The sequence below is a fragment of the Natator depressus genome, chromosome 2 (genome assembly GCF_965152275.1).
Source record: "Natator depressus isolate rNatDep1 chromosome 2, rNatDep2.hap1, whole genome shotgun sequence".
In the NCBI taxonomy this organism is placed as follows: domain Eukaryota; kingdom Metazoa; phylum Chordata; order Testudines; family Cheloniidae; genus Natator; species Natator depressus.
This window is the reverse complement of record NC_134235.1, coordinates 169,944,663-169,960,026: the sequence shown is the minus strand read 5'-3', so window position 1 is coordinate 169,960,026 and position 15,364 is coordinate 169,944,663. Positions and strand designations below refer to the sequence as shown.

Here is a 15,364-nt window from a genome sequence, read left to right as displayed (position 1 = left end):
TTCCTAACAAGGATTTTTAAAAAAAGACTCAGCAAAAACAAAAAAAACCCACACACCCCTTGTTAAAACCATTTTTTTAATTCTAGCCATGGGGATAGCATTGAAATTAGTTTCCAAAAATAAGTTTGTTTTTAAAAATGCAGGCCAGATGGTAGATTTACCAAACACTGATCTTGCATGGATCAGAAGGATCCTGATATTGGACCTTAACAGCAGTAGCCATTTTAGGGTCAGGCAGAGAACGTTTAATGTAAAAACTCCTTCCCTAAAATTCTTGCCAAATTAAAAGAGAGAAAATCAGTTTAACTTTTAGTGGTTTCTAGAGGTTCTTGAACTCTGGGCCTTGAGTTCAAAGGGCAGTTCCCAACCATCAGCTGACTGATGGTGCAGAGTGTCATTTCAAAGATATTTTTCTTTATATTCTGCACCACATAATTTTCCTAAATTACAAAAATGTACTTTGGGAAACAGAAAGACATTGCTTGCTTTTTTAAAAAGACAGCTTGCATCCTCCTGAACAAACACTTCATAGCTTTTTAAGGGATCATGATGATCATCTGACCTCCTATGGCCTGTGTGTTACATACAGAACTTTCTGTATCAAGCCCATAACTTCTGTCTGAGCTCTAGACTATCTTTTAGAAAGACACTCAGTCTTTAAAGACTTCAAGTGATGCAGGAGCCACCACTTCCCTAGGAAAGACATTCCAATGGTTAATTACCCTCACTATTAAAAAAATTTACACCTTATTTCTAGTCTAGAATTTACAATACTCTATTGCTTTTAAAACAAATGAAACTCTTATTCTCTGCTGCCCTATTAAAGAACACTTCTATTGTACTTGTCCTCTCAATCTATTTGGTTTTCTTTACATGATGCTGCCAGCAATGACTTATACTTCATTGGACTACTGATGGGGACTGGAGCTTCCTATGATTAGGCAAATTCTAAATTTAAAAAGTCCTATAAATATTAAATCAAAATAAGACAGGCTGGCTGCTGAATTAGCATCACTAAAAACTGTGCTAACCTCTGGAGAACACAGGCAAGGCTGTCGAGATTTACTGGCTTGTCTCATCACACGCGATCTTCCCACATTTCATTCATGGGAGCATGCCGCTCACCCTCAAGTAGACGACTGATCAGTTCTTCATTTCACAAAAAGAAAAAGGAGTACTGGTGGCACCTTATAGACTAACAAATTTGAGCATAAGCTTTCGTGAGCTACAGCTCACTTCATTACCCATTGTTTCATGTTCTCTGTGTATATAGATCTCCCCACTGTATTTTCCACTGATTGCATCCAATGAAGTGAGCTGTAGCTCACAAAAGCTTATGCTCAAATAAATTTGTCAGTCTATAAAGGTGCCACCAGTACTCCTTTTCTTTTTGTGAATACAGACTAACACGGCTGCTACTCTGAAATTCTTCATTTCAGTAGCAAGTATGCAGCTTACCTTTCAAAATCCTGGGGTGAAATCCTGGCCCACAAAGTCAATGAGAATTTTCCCATTGGTGTCACTAGCGCCTGGATTTCACTCCTGATCTCGTTCTGCATACATGATCTCCTAGTTATTTCAACTTCAACAGACTCAGGCTCTGACTGACTTGCCCAAGGTCACACAGGAAGTCTGTCACACAGCTGGAAATTGAACCCAGGTCTCCTGCACCCTCTGAACCACAACACCATCCTTCCTCTCACGCTATCCAGTTCTACTTTACTATGGCCTTAAGGTCTAATTAAGAAAGTTCTTAATGCCTGTAAAACTGAAGTAAAGACTACGGAGCATTTACCACCATTCTAGAAAGTAGTATTTCAGACACACATGAGCGAGTATTAACAATTGCTTTTTCCAGGGTCAATATTATAACCGTGTTTAATGCGGCTTCACCTTTGTGTGCCTAAGGATGCTAGTCACATGTAATCAATCAATGCCTTAAGTCTTAATCCAAAAGTGTTTTAAAAAAAAAAAGTTGTTCAGAGATTAACAGTTAAGTAGAAGCCTCCTTGTATAGTGGATACCATCACTCCATAAGATTTCAGTGAAATGTGCAGCATCACAGGATGATCAGACAATAAAATAGGACTATTTTCTATTTTTTTTGGGAGGGAGCAATTCCTTCTTGCTGTACATTAGAGCTGACAAAAAACCAGGAAATATATTTGCAAAAATGTTCACAAAATATTTGTCTTGTATTCATTGATTCTAAGGCCAAAAGGGACCGTTATGATCTAATCTGGCCACCTGTATAAGGCAGGCCATAGAACTTTCCCAAAATAAATTCCTATATAGGATCTTTTTTCCCCCACCCCCCTTTCTGAAAAAGCCATCCAGTCTTGATTTAAAAATTGGTCAGTAACGGAGACTGCACCATGAGCTTTGGTGAATTGTTCCAATTGTTAATTATTCTCAGGGCTTGTCTACACTGGCAAGTTTTCGATGAAACTAATGTCAACGGGGGGAGGGAAGAGAAAGACAAAACTAACGTCACCAAAGCGTGTCTACTTTTGCTCCCTCTGTCGACAGATCGTGTCCACATTCTGGGCACCTTTGTCGACAGCAAGAGCAATGGACTGTGGGTATGTATCCCACAGTGCCTGGCAATACCACATTCCCATGCTAGGTGTTGTGGGAATGTGGAAATGGAGCGCGGTGCATCCTGGGATGTGCAAAAATGTGCCATCATGCACCAAAGGTCTCTGGCTTCCTTTCACACGGTTTTTCCAATGGTCATTCTTTTGTAGTGCGCGTCAGCATCTGCAGTGAGAGGATGGATCCTGCACTTGTCTCCTATGCTCTGTTAGCTGTTGTGAGAACATCGCGCATGGCAGCACAGTTACTTGCAGAGTTACTCGCAAAGTTAGCGGAGAATGAATTGCAGGCACCCGAGTGCAACATGGATGGCAGCAACTTATCAGTACTTTGTGCATTCACAGAGCAGCTGCATACAGTAAACTCTTGCTTTTTGGGTAGGGACACAAGCACTGATTAGTGAGAATTGCATTGTCATGCAGGTGTGGGATGACAACCAGTGGATACAGAACTTTAGGACGCATAAAGCAACCTTCATGGAGCTATGTGCTGAGCTGTCCCCCAACCTGTGGCGTAAGGACACCAGATTGAGAGCTGCCCTTTCGGTAGAGAAGCGTGTTGTAATCACTGTGTGGAAGCTGGCGAATCCAGACTACTGGTCAGCTGCAAATCAGTTTGGCATAGGAAAGTCCACTGTTGGGGCTGTATTACTCCAAGCATGCAGGGCAATAAATTGCATCCTGCTGCATAGGACCATGACTCTGGGAATTGTGCATGAAAAAAAGTGGATGGCTTTGCAGAGATGGGTTTCCCTAACAGTGGTGGGGCGATTGATGGCACACACAATCCAGTTTTAACGCCAGACCACCTTGCCTCTGAATACATCAATAGGAAGGGATACTTCTCCGTGGTGTTGCAGGAGCTTGGGGATCATTGGGGGGCATTTCACGGACATCAGTGCAGGCTGGTCTGGAAAGGTGCATGACACATGCATCTTCAGGAACAGTGGCCTGTACAGAAAGCTAAAGGCGGGGACTTTCTTTCCAGATCACAAGTTCCGGGGGGGGGGGGGGGGGGAAGGAAAGGAAAGGAAAGGAAGAGGAGGAATGTAGAAATACCCATAGTAATCCTGGGAAATCCAGCTTACTCCTTAGAGCCCTGGCTCATGAAACCTTACACTGGGCACCTGGACAGCAGCAAAGAGTGTTTTAACAGGTTGAGCAGGTGCTGCATGGTAGTCGAATGTGCCTTTGGCTGTTTGAAAGCTCACTGAAGGTGTCTCAAGGGCAGGCTAGACCTTACCAAGGATAATATTCCCATGGTCATAGCTGCATGCTGCACTTTGCATAATCTGTGTGAATCTAAGGGTGAAATGTTTGCTCAGGTGCAGATCACTGAGGTAGAGCACTTGGCTGCACACAGTTTGAACAGCCAGATGCTAGGGCTGTCAGAGGAGCCCAGAGGGCTGCTATTAACATCAGAGAGGCTTTGAGGAACCACTTTGACGATGAGGGGCAGTAACACATGTCTGCTTTGGAGTTGCTTCCCTGATGCATCCGTGTACAATTTTAGGGCCCAAGATCCATGCAACACAATGCTTTACAAGCCTGTTCCCGAGGCTGAATTGACTGCTATTCGCTTTTGTAGAACAGAATAAAAAGCGCTGTTATTAAATACCTTACCTTTTTTAACAATAAAGGCTAAAACCTCACAACTGTGTGTAGCTCCAGCTATCATTGCGCAAGCTGAGAGAGCAGGTGGAGCGATGGGGAAACTCAGGAGTGCTGTGAAGTGAAAAGGAAGGTCTGGGCATGGGGGGGGGGGGTGGAGCTGGCAAAGAATTGTGCAGCTGCATGTGCTGCAGTGGAGGTCAACCACAGATCTGCTCCGTCTGCAGCTGTATCAAAGACTTGAGCATCCCTGTCTGATCCTCCATCACTTTTATCATCTGCTCTGTTGGTTGCCTAGCAAAAGCAGCACTCTCTCTTTTCTGTCCTGCCTTTTGGCTTCCCAGCACTCTGTGTTCTCCCTGGTCTGTCTCTCATCACGCTGCAGCACCTCCTGGAACATGTCTTCTTTGCTGCGCCAAGGGTTCTCTCTTCTCTGCCAAAGCCGGTCTGCAGGGATGTGTGGTGTGTTCCTCAAGGTCTGTGCTGAAGAGAAGAGGGTTTACTACATTCCAGCAAATGGCTGAAACATTTTAGTAAAAAGGGCCTTTTGCTAGTAGAAATCACTTTCTCTGATACTCTACACAGGCACACAGCTCCATGAACACCCCAATCATGGTGAGTGTTGGGAGGAAGGTGGTTGTGCGTATGGATGAAAAGGTCATGGCTTGCAGGGACCACATTCTAAGTTATCCCACACAGGTGGCCAACCTGTTGGCTGACATCTCACTGCTGTGGGTGACCAGAGAAACCAGGGCACAATTACTGCATGCTTGCGGCTTTCACCTTGGTCTACATGCAGTTCAGCTATGTGCCGCTTTGGTCCAAGCTCCAGGGATTGCTAAATGGCACGATACAGTTTCCTACAATGGGGGAACTAATAAGGCTGCAATCCCTTGGAATCTGTGGCAGAGGATTAACAAGTACCTCTTGGAAGCTTTCCAGAGCCTCTCTGGAGGATTCCCTTCAGGTCTCGATGTCCATCGACACCCTGCTTGGCCATGCAGATTAGCTACACAAGGCAATGTCCAGCTCACAGAAAACACTACCTGCCTCCTATTTTTGATTCCCTACACAACCCACAGCAATTTACCCAGCATCTCATCGGCTTCCTGCTCCCCGTTGAGCACTTCTGGAGAGGAGAAAAGTTCCTGGCTGCCTCACTGGGAGCTCCATATCCTCTTCGAGCTCCACTTCTTCATCCAGAATTTCAGCTGCCTGCGAAGTATCCATGGGGCTATCAGCAATGGAGATGGGGTCACCACTAAGGATAGCATTCAGCTCCTTATAGAAGCGGCAGGTCTTAGGTGCACCACTGGAACAATGATTCACCGCCCATGCCTTATGGTACCCCTGCCTCAGCTCCTTTATCTTCACTCTGCACTGCTGCATGTCCCGATCATAACCCTTTTCGCACAAGCCTTGAGAAATTTGCCCATGTGTCCCGATTCCTATAGGTAACTCTCAGCTGCGACTGAACGGACTCTTCTCCCCATATACTGATTGCATCCAACAACTCAGCGGTGGTCCAAGCGGGAGCACGTTTGGTGCGATACCCAGTCAAGCTGACTTGGGAAGCTCCTCTGGGAAGCCAGCAAGCAGGAAATGAGATTTAAAATTCCTGGGGCTTGCAAAGGGGAGGGGTGGGTTGGCTGCAGGGCAGTGGATTTCAAACCGCTGACAGAGTGGCAGCATGGGAATTGTGGGATACTTTCTGGAGGCCAAACAAAACAAAACAAAAAAACACACACAAAAAACCCCTGGTGTCTACACTGCATGTTTGTCAACAATAAGGGAGGGGAAAAGACAAAAGTCTCTTACAGGGGTGGAAGTTTTTGTTGCCAAAACTAGGCATTAAAACAAAAGTCACATTGCAGTGTGTACACTATCACTGTTTTGTTGCCAAAAGCCAGTTTTTGGTGACAAAACTCGCCAGTGTAGATGAGTCCTCACTGTTAAAAATGTATGCCTTATTTCCAGTCTGAATTTGTCTAACTAAAACTTCCAGCCATTTGATTGGGTTATACTTTTCTCTGCTACACTGAAGCCATTATTAAATATTTATTCCCCATGTAGGCGTTTCCAGACTATAATCAAGTTACCCCTTAACTTTCTCTGTTAAGCTAAATAGATAGTCTCAGAAAGCTCCATCTTTTAATCATTCTCGTGGCTCTTCTCTGAACCCTCTCCACATCCTTCTTGAACTGTGGGTGCCAGAACTGGACACAGTATTCCAGCAGTGGTTGCATCAGTACAAAATACAGAGATAAAATAGCCTCTTTTCTCCTACTCAAGATTTCCCTGCTTAGGCATCCCAGGATTGCATTTGTTTTTTGGCAAGTGTCACCCTTGAAGCTCACATCCAGCTGATCATCCACCACAACCCCCAAATCTTTTTCGGAGTCACTGCTGCCCAGGATAGAGTCCCACATCCTGTATAGCCTAAATTCTTTGTTCTTAGATGTATTCATTTACATTTACTGTATTAAAATGCATATTGTTTACCTGCACCCAGCATACCGAGCAATGCAGATTGCTCTGGATCAGTGACCTGTCCTCTTCATTTACCACTCCCCCAATTTGGGACCTTTATCAGTGGGTTTATGTTTTCTTCCATGTCACTGACAAAAATGTTAAATTGTGCAGGGCCAAGAACCAGCCCCTGCAGGGCCCCCCTGGAAACAGACCCACTTGATGGTTCCCCATTTACCGTTATATTTAGAGAGCTATAAGTTAACCTATTTTTAATCCATGTAGTGTGTTCATTTTATATATTTTATGTTGCTGGAATTTTGAAGTTTACCATCTCCATAACTGGTTGGAAAATGGGAGGATTTTATTAATTCAGCTGGATTTCACTCCCACCCCAACTCCTCCAATTTAACAAAATCCTAATTTGGAAAAGGTCAGCTCTAACGTACATTAATATGTCAGAAACAAAATAACTTCTTTATAATAATTCCATCTGCAGTTTTTAACATTTTAAGCTAATGATTTTGGCCCACGGTGCAACCTAACTTACGTGCTGCAGCCTATCAAGCAGCTCTTTCCCCTGTAGCCATAAGGTTTAGCCAGATAAAGAGTCCAGCATGTGGGGGAGGGAGGAGCCAGGAAAAAGCATGCTCTGTGGAGCAACTACACCTGGCTACCTCACCTGTGAGCAGGAAAGGAGCACTGTGATGGAGATAGACTAGGACCCAAAGGCCCTCTACTGGAGGCCTGACAGTCCAGCCACACCCATCCCAGGAAAGGAGCAGTGGAGAGGTCCTCTAAGCAGGGAAAGCAGCCAGAGAAGCTGCAGGGAGCAGTCAATGGGGCCCAGCCCAGCTCATATAAAAAGGAGCTGAAAGAGGCTGGATAGAGTGGTCTGCTTGCAGGGACTGAGCCTGAGGATATGGCCCTACCAGGGCCGGGACTACTTACAGAAAACGCAGACACACCCAACCAGAGTGGGTGCTCACAAGAGGTGGGTGTTGACTCCATTACATTTGGTACCAGAAGTGGGATAATTCGGCCCGACCCCTGATTAACAAGGGGCAGGACTATGGAGGAGGTAATCCGCCTGTTGGTGGCAGGCCAACAGCAGCGGGTAACTGAAATGCAGCAGTGCACACCACAGACCCTGCTGATAGAAAGCCAGAAAAGAAACAGGAAACCCAGTTTGAGACAACAGCAGTGGCATGAGATCTGTTCCAAGCAGCAGATGTGGCTCAAGCATGTCTCTATCACACCTGGTAACATGGGGGTTTAGCAGATGAGAGGTCTGAAGCCCAGCCATGGAGATGCTATGGGTGTGGACAGTTGGGACATTTAAGAAGGGCTTGCCCTGGAAGGAACCAGGGAGGAAGGGCAAGGTTTAACTGCTTTTATAGTGGAGAGACAGGCCACATAAAAAAGATTTTGCCTGTTAAGGAGCTGGGCTCACTTCAAGGGAAAGGCAGGGGCCTGAAAGATAGGTGAGATGAAAAGGGGACTCCAGGCACAAATCCCTATGATTTAGTGGTATGTGCCCCAGAGCTGACAGGGGAACCAGGCAAGGGTGATTCTGGGCAGCAGAACAGTAGGCCTATTGCAAGGGCCCCGAGTGACTCACAGCCCATGACCAAAGCAAGAAAAGAAGCAGTATGGCCTGCCTGCAGGATGGCAAGGCATTTAAAGAGATCTTGCCCTCTCAGAGAAAGGAGGGGCAACAATGGAAAAAAAAAAAGAGAGACATTCCAGGTTGAGGCAAGACTGGGACAGTCAAAAAAGAGACTGGGTAGGTTTCCCAGCCCTTGTGCAGGAGACACCAAGATGGTGGCCTAGGACCAGGAGAGTCTGGGACCAACTACATAAAGAAGCAAAGGGACTGGGAACCAAAGAAAGAATAGCAAAAGTGGGTTAGCTGGTGCCCCAAGTACAGAAGGATAGTGTGGGGATCCATACAGAATCCCAGGAGCTGCAGGATACAGTTGGGACCCAGACAGATTTTCAAGGTCAGCCAGTTATGGTGGGACCCCAAGCTGGACCTCAGTGAACACATTAGCAGAGGGGCTCAGACAGGGTTGTCCCAAAGGAAAAGGTATAGCTGCGCAGTTCTACAACTCCCTCCTAAGTGTTGATGAGCTCACCAAGCATCTAGAGTCAATGGAGCATGAAGTGCCTCAGAGCAGCTGGTCATGCATCTCCAGCTTGCTAAGGTGGAGTAAAAGCACCTGCTCCACTTGATATATGACCTTGAGATGGAAGCAGAGGCTCAGTGTACAGGGATGGATAAGTTGTGGTGTGCAGAGACCCCCCCAAGTCCAGGAGGCGAAGGAGAACTGAAAGGACTCTTAAATGCTCTCCAGGAAAGAGACCTGGGAGAGAAGACCCTGACTAAATGGGGCAAAAGACCAGAGAAATACTCTCCAGACAGAGGTCGGGGAGGGAAAAGACCCTGCTAAAGCGGGGCAAGAGATAGTAAAACTACCACCTCAATCATCATGGGGAGAGGAGGAATGTGATGGGGTGGACTAGGGCCAAAGGCCCTCTGCTGGAGGCCTCAGGGTCCAACCACACCCATCCCAGAAAAGGAGCAATGGAGAGGTCCTCCAAGTGGGCTAGAGTGGCTGCAGGGGAAGCAGCCAGAGAGGCTGCAGAGAGTGGCCAATGAGAGCCCAGCAGGCTCATATAAAAAGGAGATGGAACGGCCTGAATAGAGCAGTCTGCTTCTAGGAACGGAGCCTGGGGATATAGCCCTACTGGGACTAGGACTACTTACTGAAAGAACGCAGACACCCAACCAGAAGGGGTACTCACAAGAGATGGGTGCTGACCCCATTACAGGCACAAAGTGGGCAAAGCCTAGACTCTGCTTCTCTTTTTCCCCCACCACCCCCTAGTCCCCCACAGTGCACCTCCCAGGATGCAGTGGGAATAGGAGGTATCCTGTCAAGGGCTGCAATAACTTACTTCAACTCCAGAGCCAGATGAAGTCCCCTGGGGACGTGCGGTTACCAGCTGTACTTAACACAAGGTTGCTGTAAAGGATGTGAGTCTTATTTACTCTAAACTGTTGTAATTTACTCTCATTTTCAATGATCTTTCATACTGCCAAGACAATAGTAAAGTGCCCTTGTGTGAATGAGAATCAGACCCAAAGTCTCAGTCTAGTCCTTTTAGTAGTATCTCTTAACACTATATTTATAATTAACATACTGTGGCTTTTAGTTTTTGATACAATACTATTAACTACCAAAGCAGTGAATAAATAGAAGACACTGTCTGCATTAAAAAAAAAATTACTTAATATGTCAGTCTCTGAACAGACAGTTCTTTAATGAAGTTGGACAGGGAATTTTGAGAAAAATTTAGAAAAGTAAATGAATACTCCTTCCAGTAGACTTAGTTTCTTTAAAGGAAGATATAAAGCCCTGCTGGATTTAATTTTTAAAGGTTGACTTTGATGGTATAATTCTCCCCCCTCCCCCCCCCCCCCAAAAAAAAAACCACTTCAAGAGCCAAGTATGTAGAGAGTATATGAAACTAATCAGCTATTTTTCCTGAATTGCTTTTATATTAAATGAATGAAATGTATGCAGGAGAGATGAATGGGCTATGGAATGAGGTAAGGTGAGAGCTGTAGAATACTGTTGCTCATATTTCACAGCTCATTGTGTCGATCAACCAAAACTGCTTGCTTTGAGTCCAACAGGCTCTACTTCACATTAAGGGTCACGTTGTCTGCTGCTGCACTGGGGCAGAGGGGAAGGGGAATACAGGAAGTAAAGGAGACTCCCTCATTCTTGCACCACTAGGCAGTGGCCAGCCTCCATCACAGTCATTGTGATCATTGATCTTAGGCATCATGTTCGCCATAGATGCCAGGTACAGGTTGTGTTATGATTTTTTCCAACTTGACAAAAAGACCAAAAAACCCAACACACACTGTATCTTTATTTGGAGCTGATCAGGAAAGGGGGGGGGGGGGAAGGGGAGAGAAGAGAGAAATCTCATTATGTTTTAAATAACTGAAAACACAAAATCCATGCTATGGGATTCACTTTGCAAACCGGTAAGCTTGCAATACTGTAATGAAAACCACAACACTCAGGAGTTAATCTCCCTTCATATCTGCCCTTAAATATAGCTTTACTGGCTTACTTGCTTTTATTGTCCTCAGCCATTCATGAAGCTTTGACCAAATCAATCCAAATGTACTAAAAACAGACTCAGTTGATCCAGAGCAGGCTTCAAAAGAGTGCCTATTTAACATTGACAAGAATCTGAATTCAATTGTCCTGTCTTCCATGATTTTACTTCCAAAATTTTACACCATTTTGATGCAATGCACTGTGACACAACCTTCTTTGCAAACAGATGTGGAAGAGAAGGAAGGAACCTCAGGATTAGGTTCCATCAGTCACATCCTTTTCTTCTCTGGACATTGTGACATTTGTATTTGGTCATGTATAAAGCTGCAGCATTGGCTCAAGAGTGACGAAGTGTCACTTCCTCCTATCTCCAATATCATCTCCTACAAGCACCTAGATTTTCCTTAGTGGCATCATCGAACCTTTCTTGGGACACTGCAGAAGCTCCTTCACTAGAAAGCCACCAGTGGATAGGATTTGCAAGGTTGCTCCACATGCCCAACCCTGCTGAGCATATGTGGAGTGACAGGACCATAGTACAAAGTAAAGATGTCAAAGGATAACAGGACTAGGTTTACAATAAAAAAAAGTTTTAGGCTGTTTCACATTTCTAAATGTTGTAATATAAGGCAGAGCTGGCAAAATTACTAAATACACCAGAAAATATTGCTATCCAGTGTCTCTTCTATACAAATCATTCCTTAACTGTGTACTGAATATTTATGTGTAAATGAGATGTGGTGTATTAAGTAAGGTATCCACTAGTCTTATCCAAATATACAGAATACAAGTATCACTAAAAGGTTAGTAAAGAACAAATCAATTGCTTATAAACAGTCCTCTAACTCTCCCCACCCTCTACCACACTCTCCTCTTGCATCCTAAGCATGCTGGCTAATGTCTCATCATATAAAGATTTGAGGAGGAAAAGAAAGAGCATGGCAACTTGTTAAGGGTTGTATCAATCACCTCTTGAGACAGGAAAATGCTCAGAACTCTTAAGTAATTACAGAAAAATAAATTATACTAGTCTTTTCTTGATAATGCTGTAAATGTGTCGTTCCCCCCTCCCGGGGGGGGGGAGTCAATTATGTATTTCATTTACAGGTGTTCAGCTTTTGTTCATTTCAACTGGGTATCACTAGTCTGTTATCAATTTATTGGGTGAGGGGTGTCCTTTACTGTACAGATGCTGTATGTTTACACTCTACCTCAGTTGAAATGGTGAGTTTAATAAAAATATATTCAGCAGAATAAAGGAGAGGGATTAGAGAAAGAATGTGTAGATGGAAAGTGCAGGCCCATTGATGCACTCACTCAAGACTAAAGTTAAAGTATGAGAATATTATTAATGTACCTCTCACGATTTCCTTCTGTGATCTTATACAGGCGATTAGCACCTCCATCAGCACAAGCTCTTAGAACAGCTGAAAATAAAGAAATGTGTGTCATCAAGATACTGTCAGTATAAGCAAATCTTATTTTTTTGCTTATAGACATAGTTTGATCTGGGAGTGGGTGTGACCCAGCCCTGGATGCTGTGCAGGGGAAGAGGAACTCGCATCCTCCCCTGCCCAGCCAAGGCTAGAAAGCTGAGCCCGGTGCAGGGTAGGGAGATGGCATCCAGAGCTGGGTCAGACCCACTCCCAGGTTTCTCCCCCAGCTGCAGAGAGCTCTGCAAACTTCCCTCCTCTCCCCCAAACCCCCAATGCTTTCTGCACCCATTGCTCCTCAGCTGCAGGGGGAGGGATCTCTGTACAGGGAGCTGCTCCTCCTTTCACCCAACCCCTGTGCATCCAGAACCTCTCATACCCAGACCTTCCCACCAATTCTCAGCCCCCCCACACACACACTTGGAACCCCCCCTGGATGAGCCCCACTCCCCCTGCACCTGGACCACCCTGACAAGCCACCCACACCCAGATCCCCACCCTGCTTAGCCCCAACCACCTTCACCTGCACCCCCCTGCAGAGTCCCATTACCATTGCACCCAGAACCCTCCAATAAGCCCCTATGCATCCAGATCCCCCCACACCTGCATCCCCCCCTGAGCTGCCCACACCCAAACTGCCCCACACACAACCCTCTCAACCCACACCTGGATCCCCCAACACTAAGCCCCTGCACACCTGGATCCTGCCTTGCTGAGCTTGTCTGTCCGCACCTGGTGCACCTGGCACGGAGGGGCAGGGACCTGGGGTGTTTCTGGTGCAGGCCCAGTGCCTGCTCTGTGTCAGGGTTAGGTGCAGCATCTGCAGTGAGTCCATGTCCAGGGTTGGGGGAGCTGCACAGTGACCTCCCACCTCTGGGCAGCCAGTGGTCTGTGCTCCCTAATGCCATGCTGGAGCCTCCACATTTATTTGGCAAATAAAATTCGCAGAATTTTAAAATATTGTGCACAGAATATTTAATTTTTGGTGCAGAATTTCCTCAGGAGTAAAATAGGATTAAGAGGTGAATTTAAACCCACCAATTTACCCTATGTGGGTACTATTACTAAGGCCTTGACTGCATGGGCATGTCTACACTGCAATTAAAAAGCCTTCAGCTGGCCCGTGCCTGCTGACTTGGGCTCACAAGGCTTGGGCTGCGGGGCAGTTTAATTGCAGTACAGACTTCTGGGCTTGGGCTGGAGCCCAGGGTGTAGGACCCTGTGAGGTGGAAGGATCCCAGCACTCAGGCTGCAGCCCAAGCTCTAATGTCTAAACTGCAATTAAACAGCCTTGCAGCCCGAGTTCTGTGGCCCCAACTGAGCTGGCAGGGGCCAGCCGCGGGTGTCTAACTGCAGTATAGGCTTACCACAGACAATGATTTATGCACAAAATGGAATAGGCTGTTAACAGCACGATGATCTGGTCTGCTCCGATCCCCGTTTTTCTTTGTTTGCTTTCTTACATTCTCTGTCCCGCAAGGCGCAAGTCTGGCTCCATGATGGTAACCAAGTAGACAACTAATTCCTGTACTGTTCCACAGATGGTTTGACTCAATTGATATTAGCTTTAGATATTAAAGATATTAAATCTTTAGCTAGCCTGGTCCAGAAGAATCAAAATCACAATCAATTTGGCTGCCATCATTAGGTCACCAATTGATTTAAATTGTACTGACAAGCACAGATGGGAGGCTTTATTTTGATCCTGTAGTTTGCCATATTTTACCTTACATTTTATAAGAGGAATGTATCCTAACTGTATCATTATGAAATTCAACACCCATATGCCATCCCTGGTAATGAGAACCTACTAGGCATATAGCCTTCTCTCACCCAGGGCTTTAAAATATGACATGCTACTAAAAAAGTAAATGACCATCTTATATTACACACACTCAGATGTGCAAGCCTCTTAACAGCAATATCCAGGATAAAAAGCCCTTAGACCTACATAGGGTCAGATCTCACCCTCTCTGCTTCCATGAGTAGAGAGGATGACTGAGCTCATGATCTGGGGTGAGACGTGTGGTGGCTGAGGGGATGGGATGACATTTTCTCCCTTCGTCCAAACCCCAAAGAAGCACTGCAAGTGGAGTAGTTTGCAAGATTTTGGAGGAAGCACATTGCACAATAGCAGATCAGCCTGGACTGGCTCCTGCTAACCCCACGGATTTCAATGTGAAAATCCAATGAGGCGTTAAATGCCACTCCTTCCTGCATCCCTTTTGCAGTTCCTGCACAACCAGCCAACACAGCCCATACCAAAGAGGCAGCATTGTCCAGTAGATAAGGCACTGGACTAGGTTCTATTCCTGGCTTAACCAGGGACTTCATATGTCATCTTGAGTAAGACATTTAACCTTTGTGTGCATCTCCTCTCACCCTGTATCTGTCTTATCTATTTAGATAAGCTCTTTGAGATAGGGAGTGTCTTACTAGGTGTCTCCATGGTAATTTGACAATTCGACCCCAATCTCAGCTGATGCCTCTAGGTGACAGTGGAATAGAAATAAACAATAAAACCATGGACACTTCTGCCCCTGGACTGGGCATACTAGTGAGCTGCAGGGAAGTGTATCTGCAGGATTATGAGGCACCATGCTAGACACTTCAGTGTTTCCCCAAATATTCCAGTGTTTCTTGAAAACTTTTCAGTGCCAACCTAGGCAATATTTTTTTTTTTTAAACTTGGAATTCAACACAAGCTGAAAACCAGAAATTCCGTCATGTGTATTCATACTGACACCCATATTGGCCATCAGTCAGACTGGAACCTTTCAAATCCACCCCACAGGCCTTTGCCACTTGAGCTAACAGAGTACATGATGATAGCAATAGTAGGCTGGCATTCTCTATGTGAGCCAGCTGCAGAGTGGGAAGAGAATTAGACATACTTTGCTAGTGAGGTTCAGACAGTTCTTGAGAGGAAGGGCAAGAATCAGGTTCCATTCCAGATTTTGAGCTCTCGTGGTCACAGACCCTTTTGCTACTTTCCCCAAACCCCAATCCCTTCTGCCCATGACTCCTCCAGACTCTTCTGGTGCAAGTCCCGTCTCCCCACCACAACAGCTCATCCCCCAATCACAGGCCAGGTCTACACCATTGGTATACCTGC

The 15,364-nt window shown here is 45.5% G+C and overlaps 1 protein-coding gene across 5 annotated transcripts in view; it reads right to left on the bottom strand.

Moving 5' to 3' along the window:
* TPK1 (thiamin pyrophosphokinase 1) overlaps positions 1-15,364 on the bottom strand; it is a 568,487-nt gene that overhangs the window by 283,425 nt on the left and 269,698 nt on the right. For 4 of the 5 annotated variants that reach the window (XM_074945273.1, XM_074945274.1, XM_074945272.1 and 1 more), the window contains one exon: positions 12,174-12,243. The exons of the other annotated variant lie outside the window; for it this stretch is intronic. In XM_074945273.1, the coding sequence (XP_074801374.1) occupies positions 12,174-12,243 (70 nt within the window). The remainder of the gene's footprint in view (positions 1-12,173; positions 12,244-15,364) is intronic. 5 annotated transcript variants of the gene reach the window in all.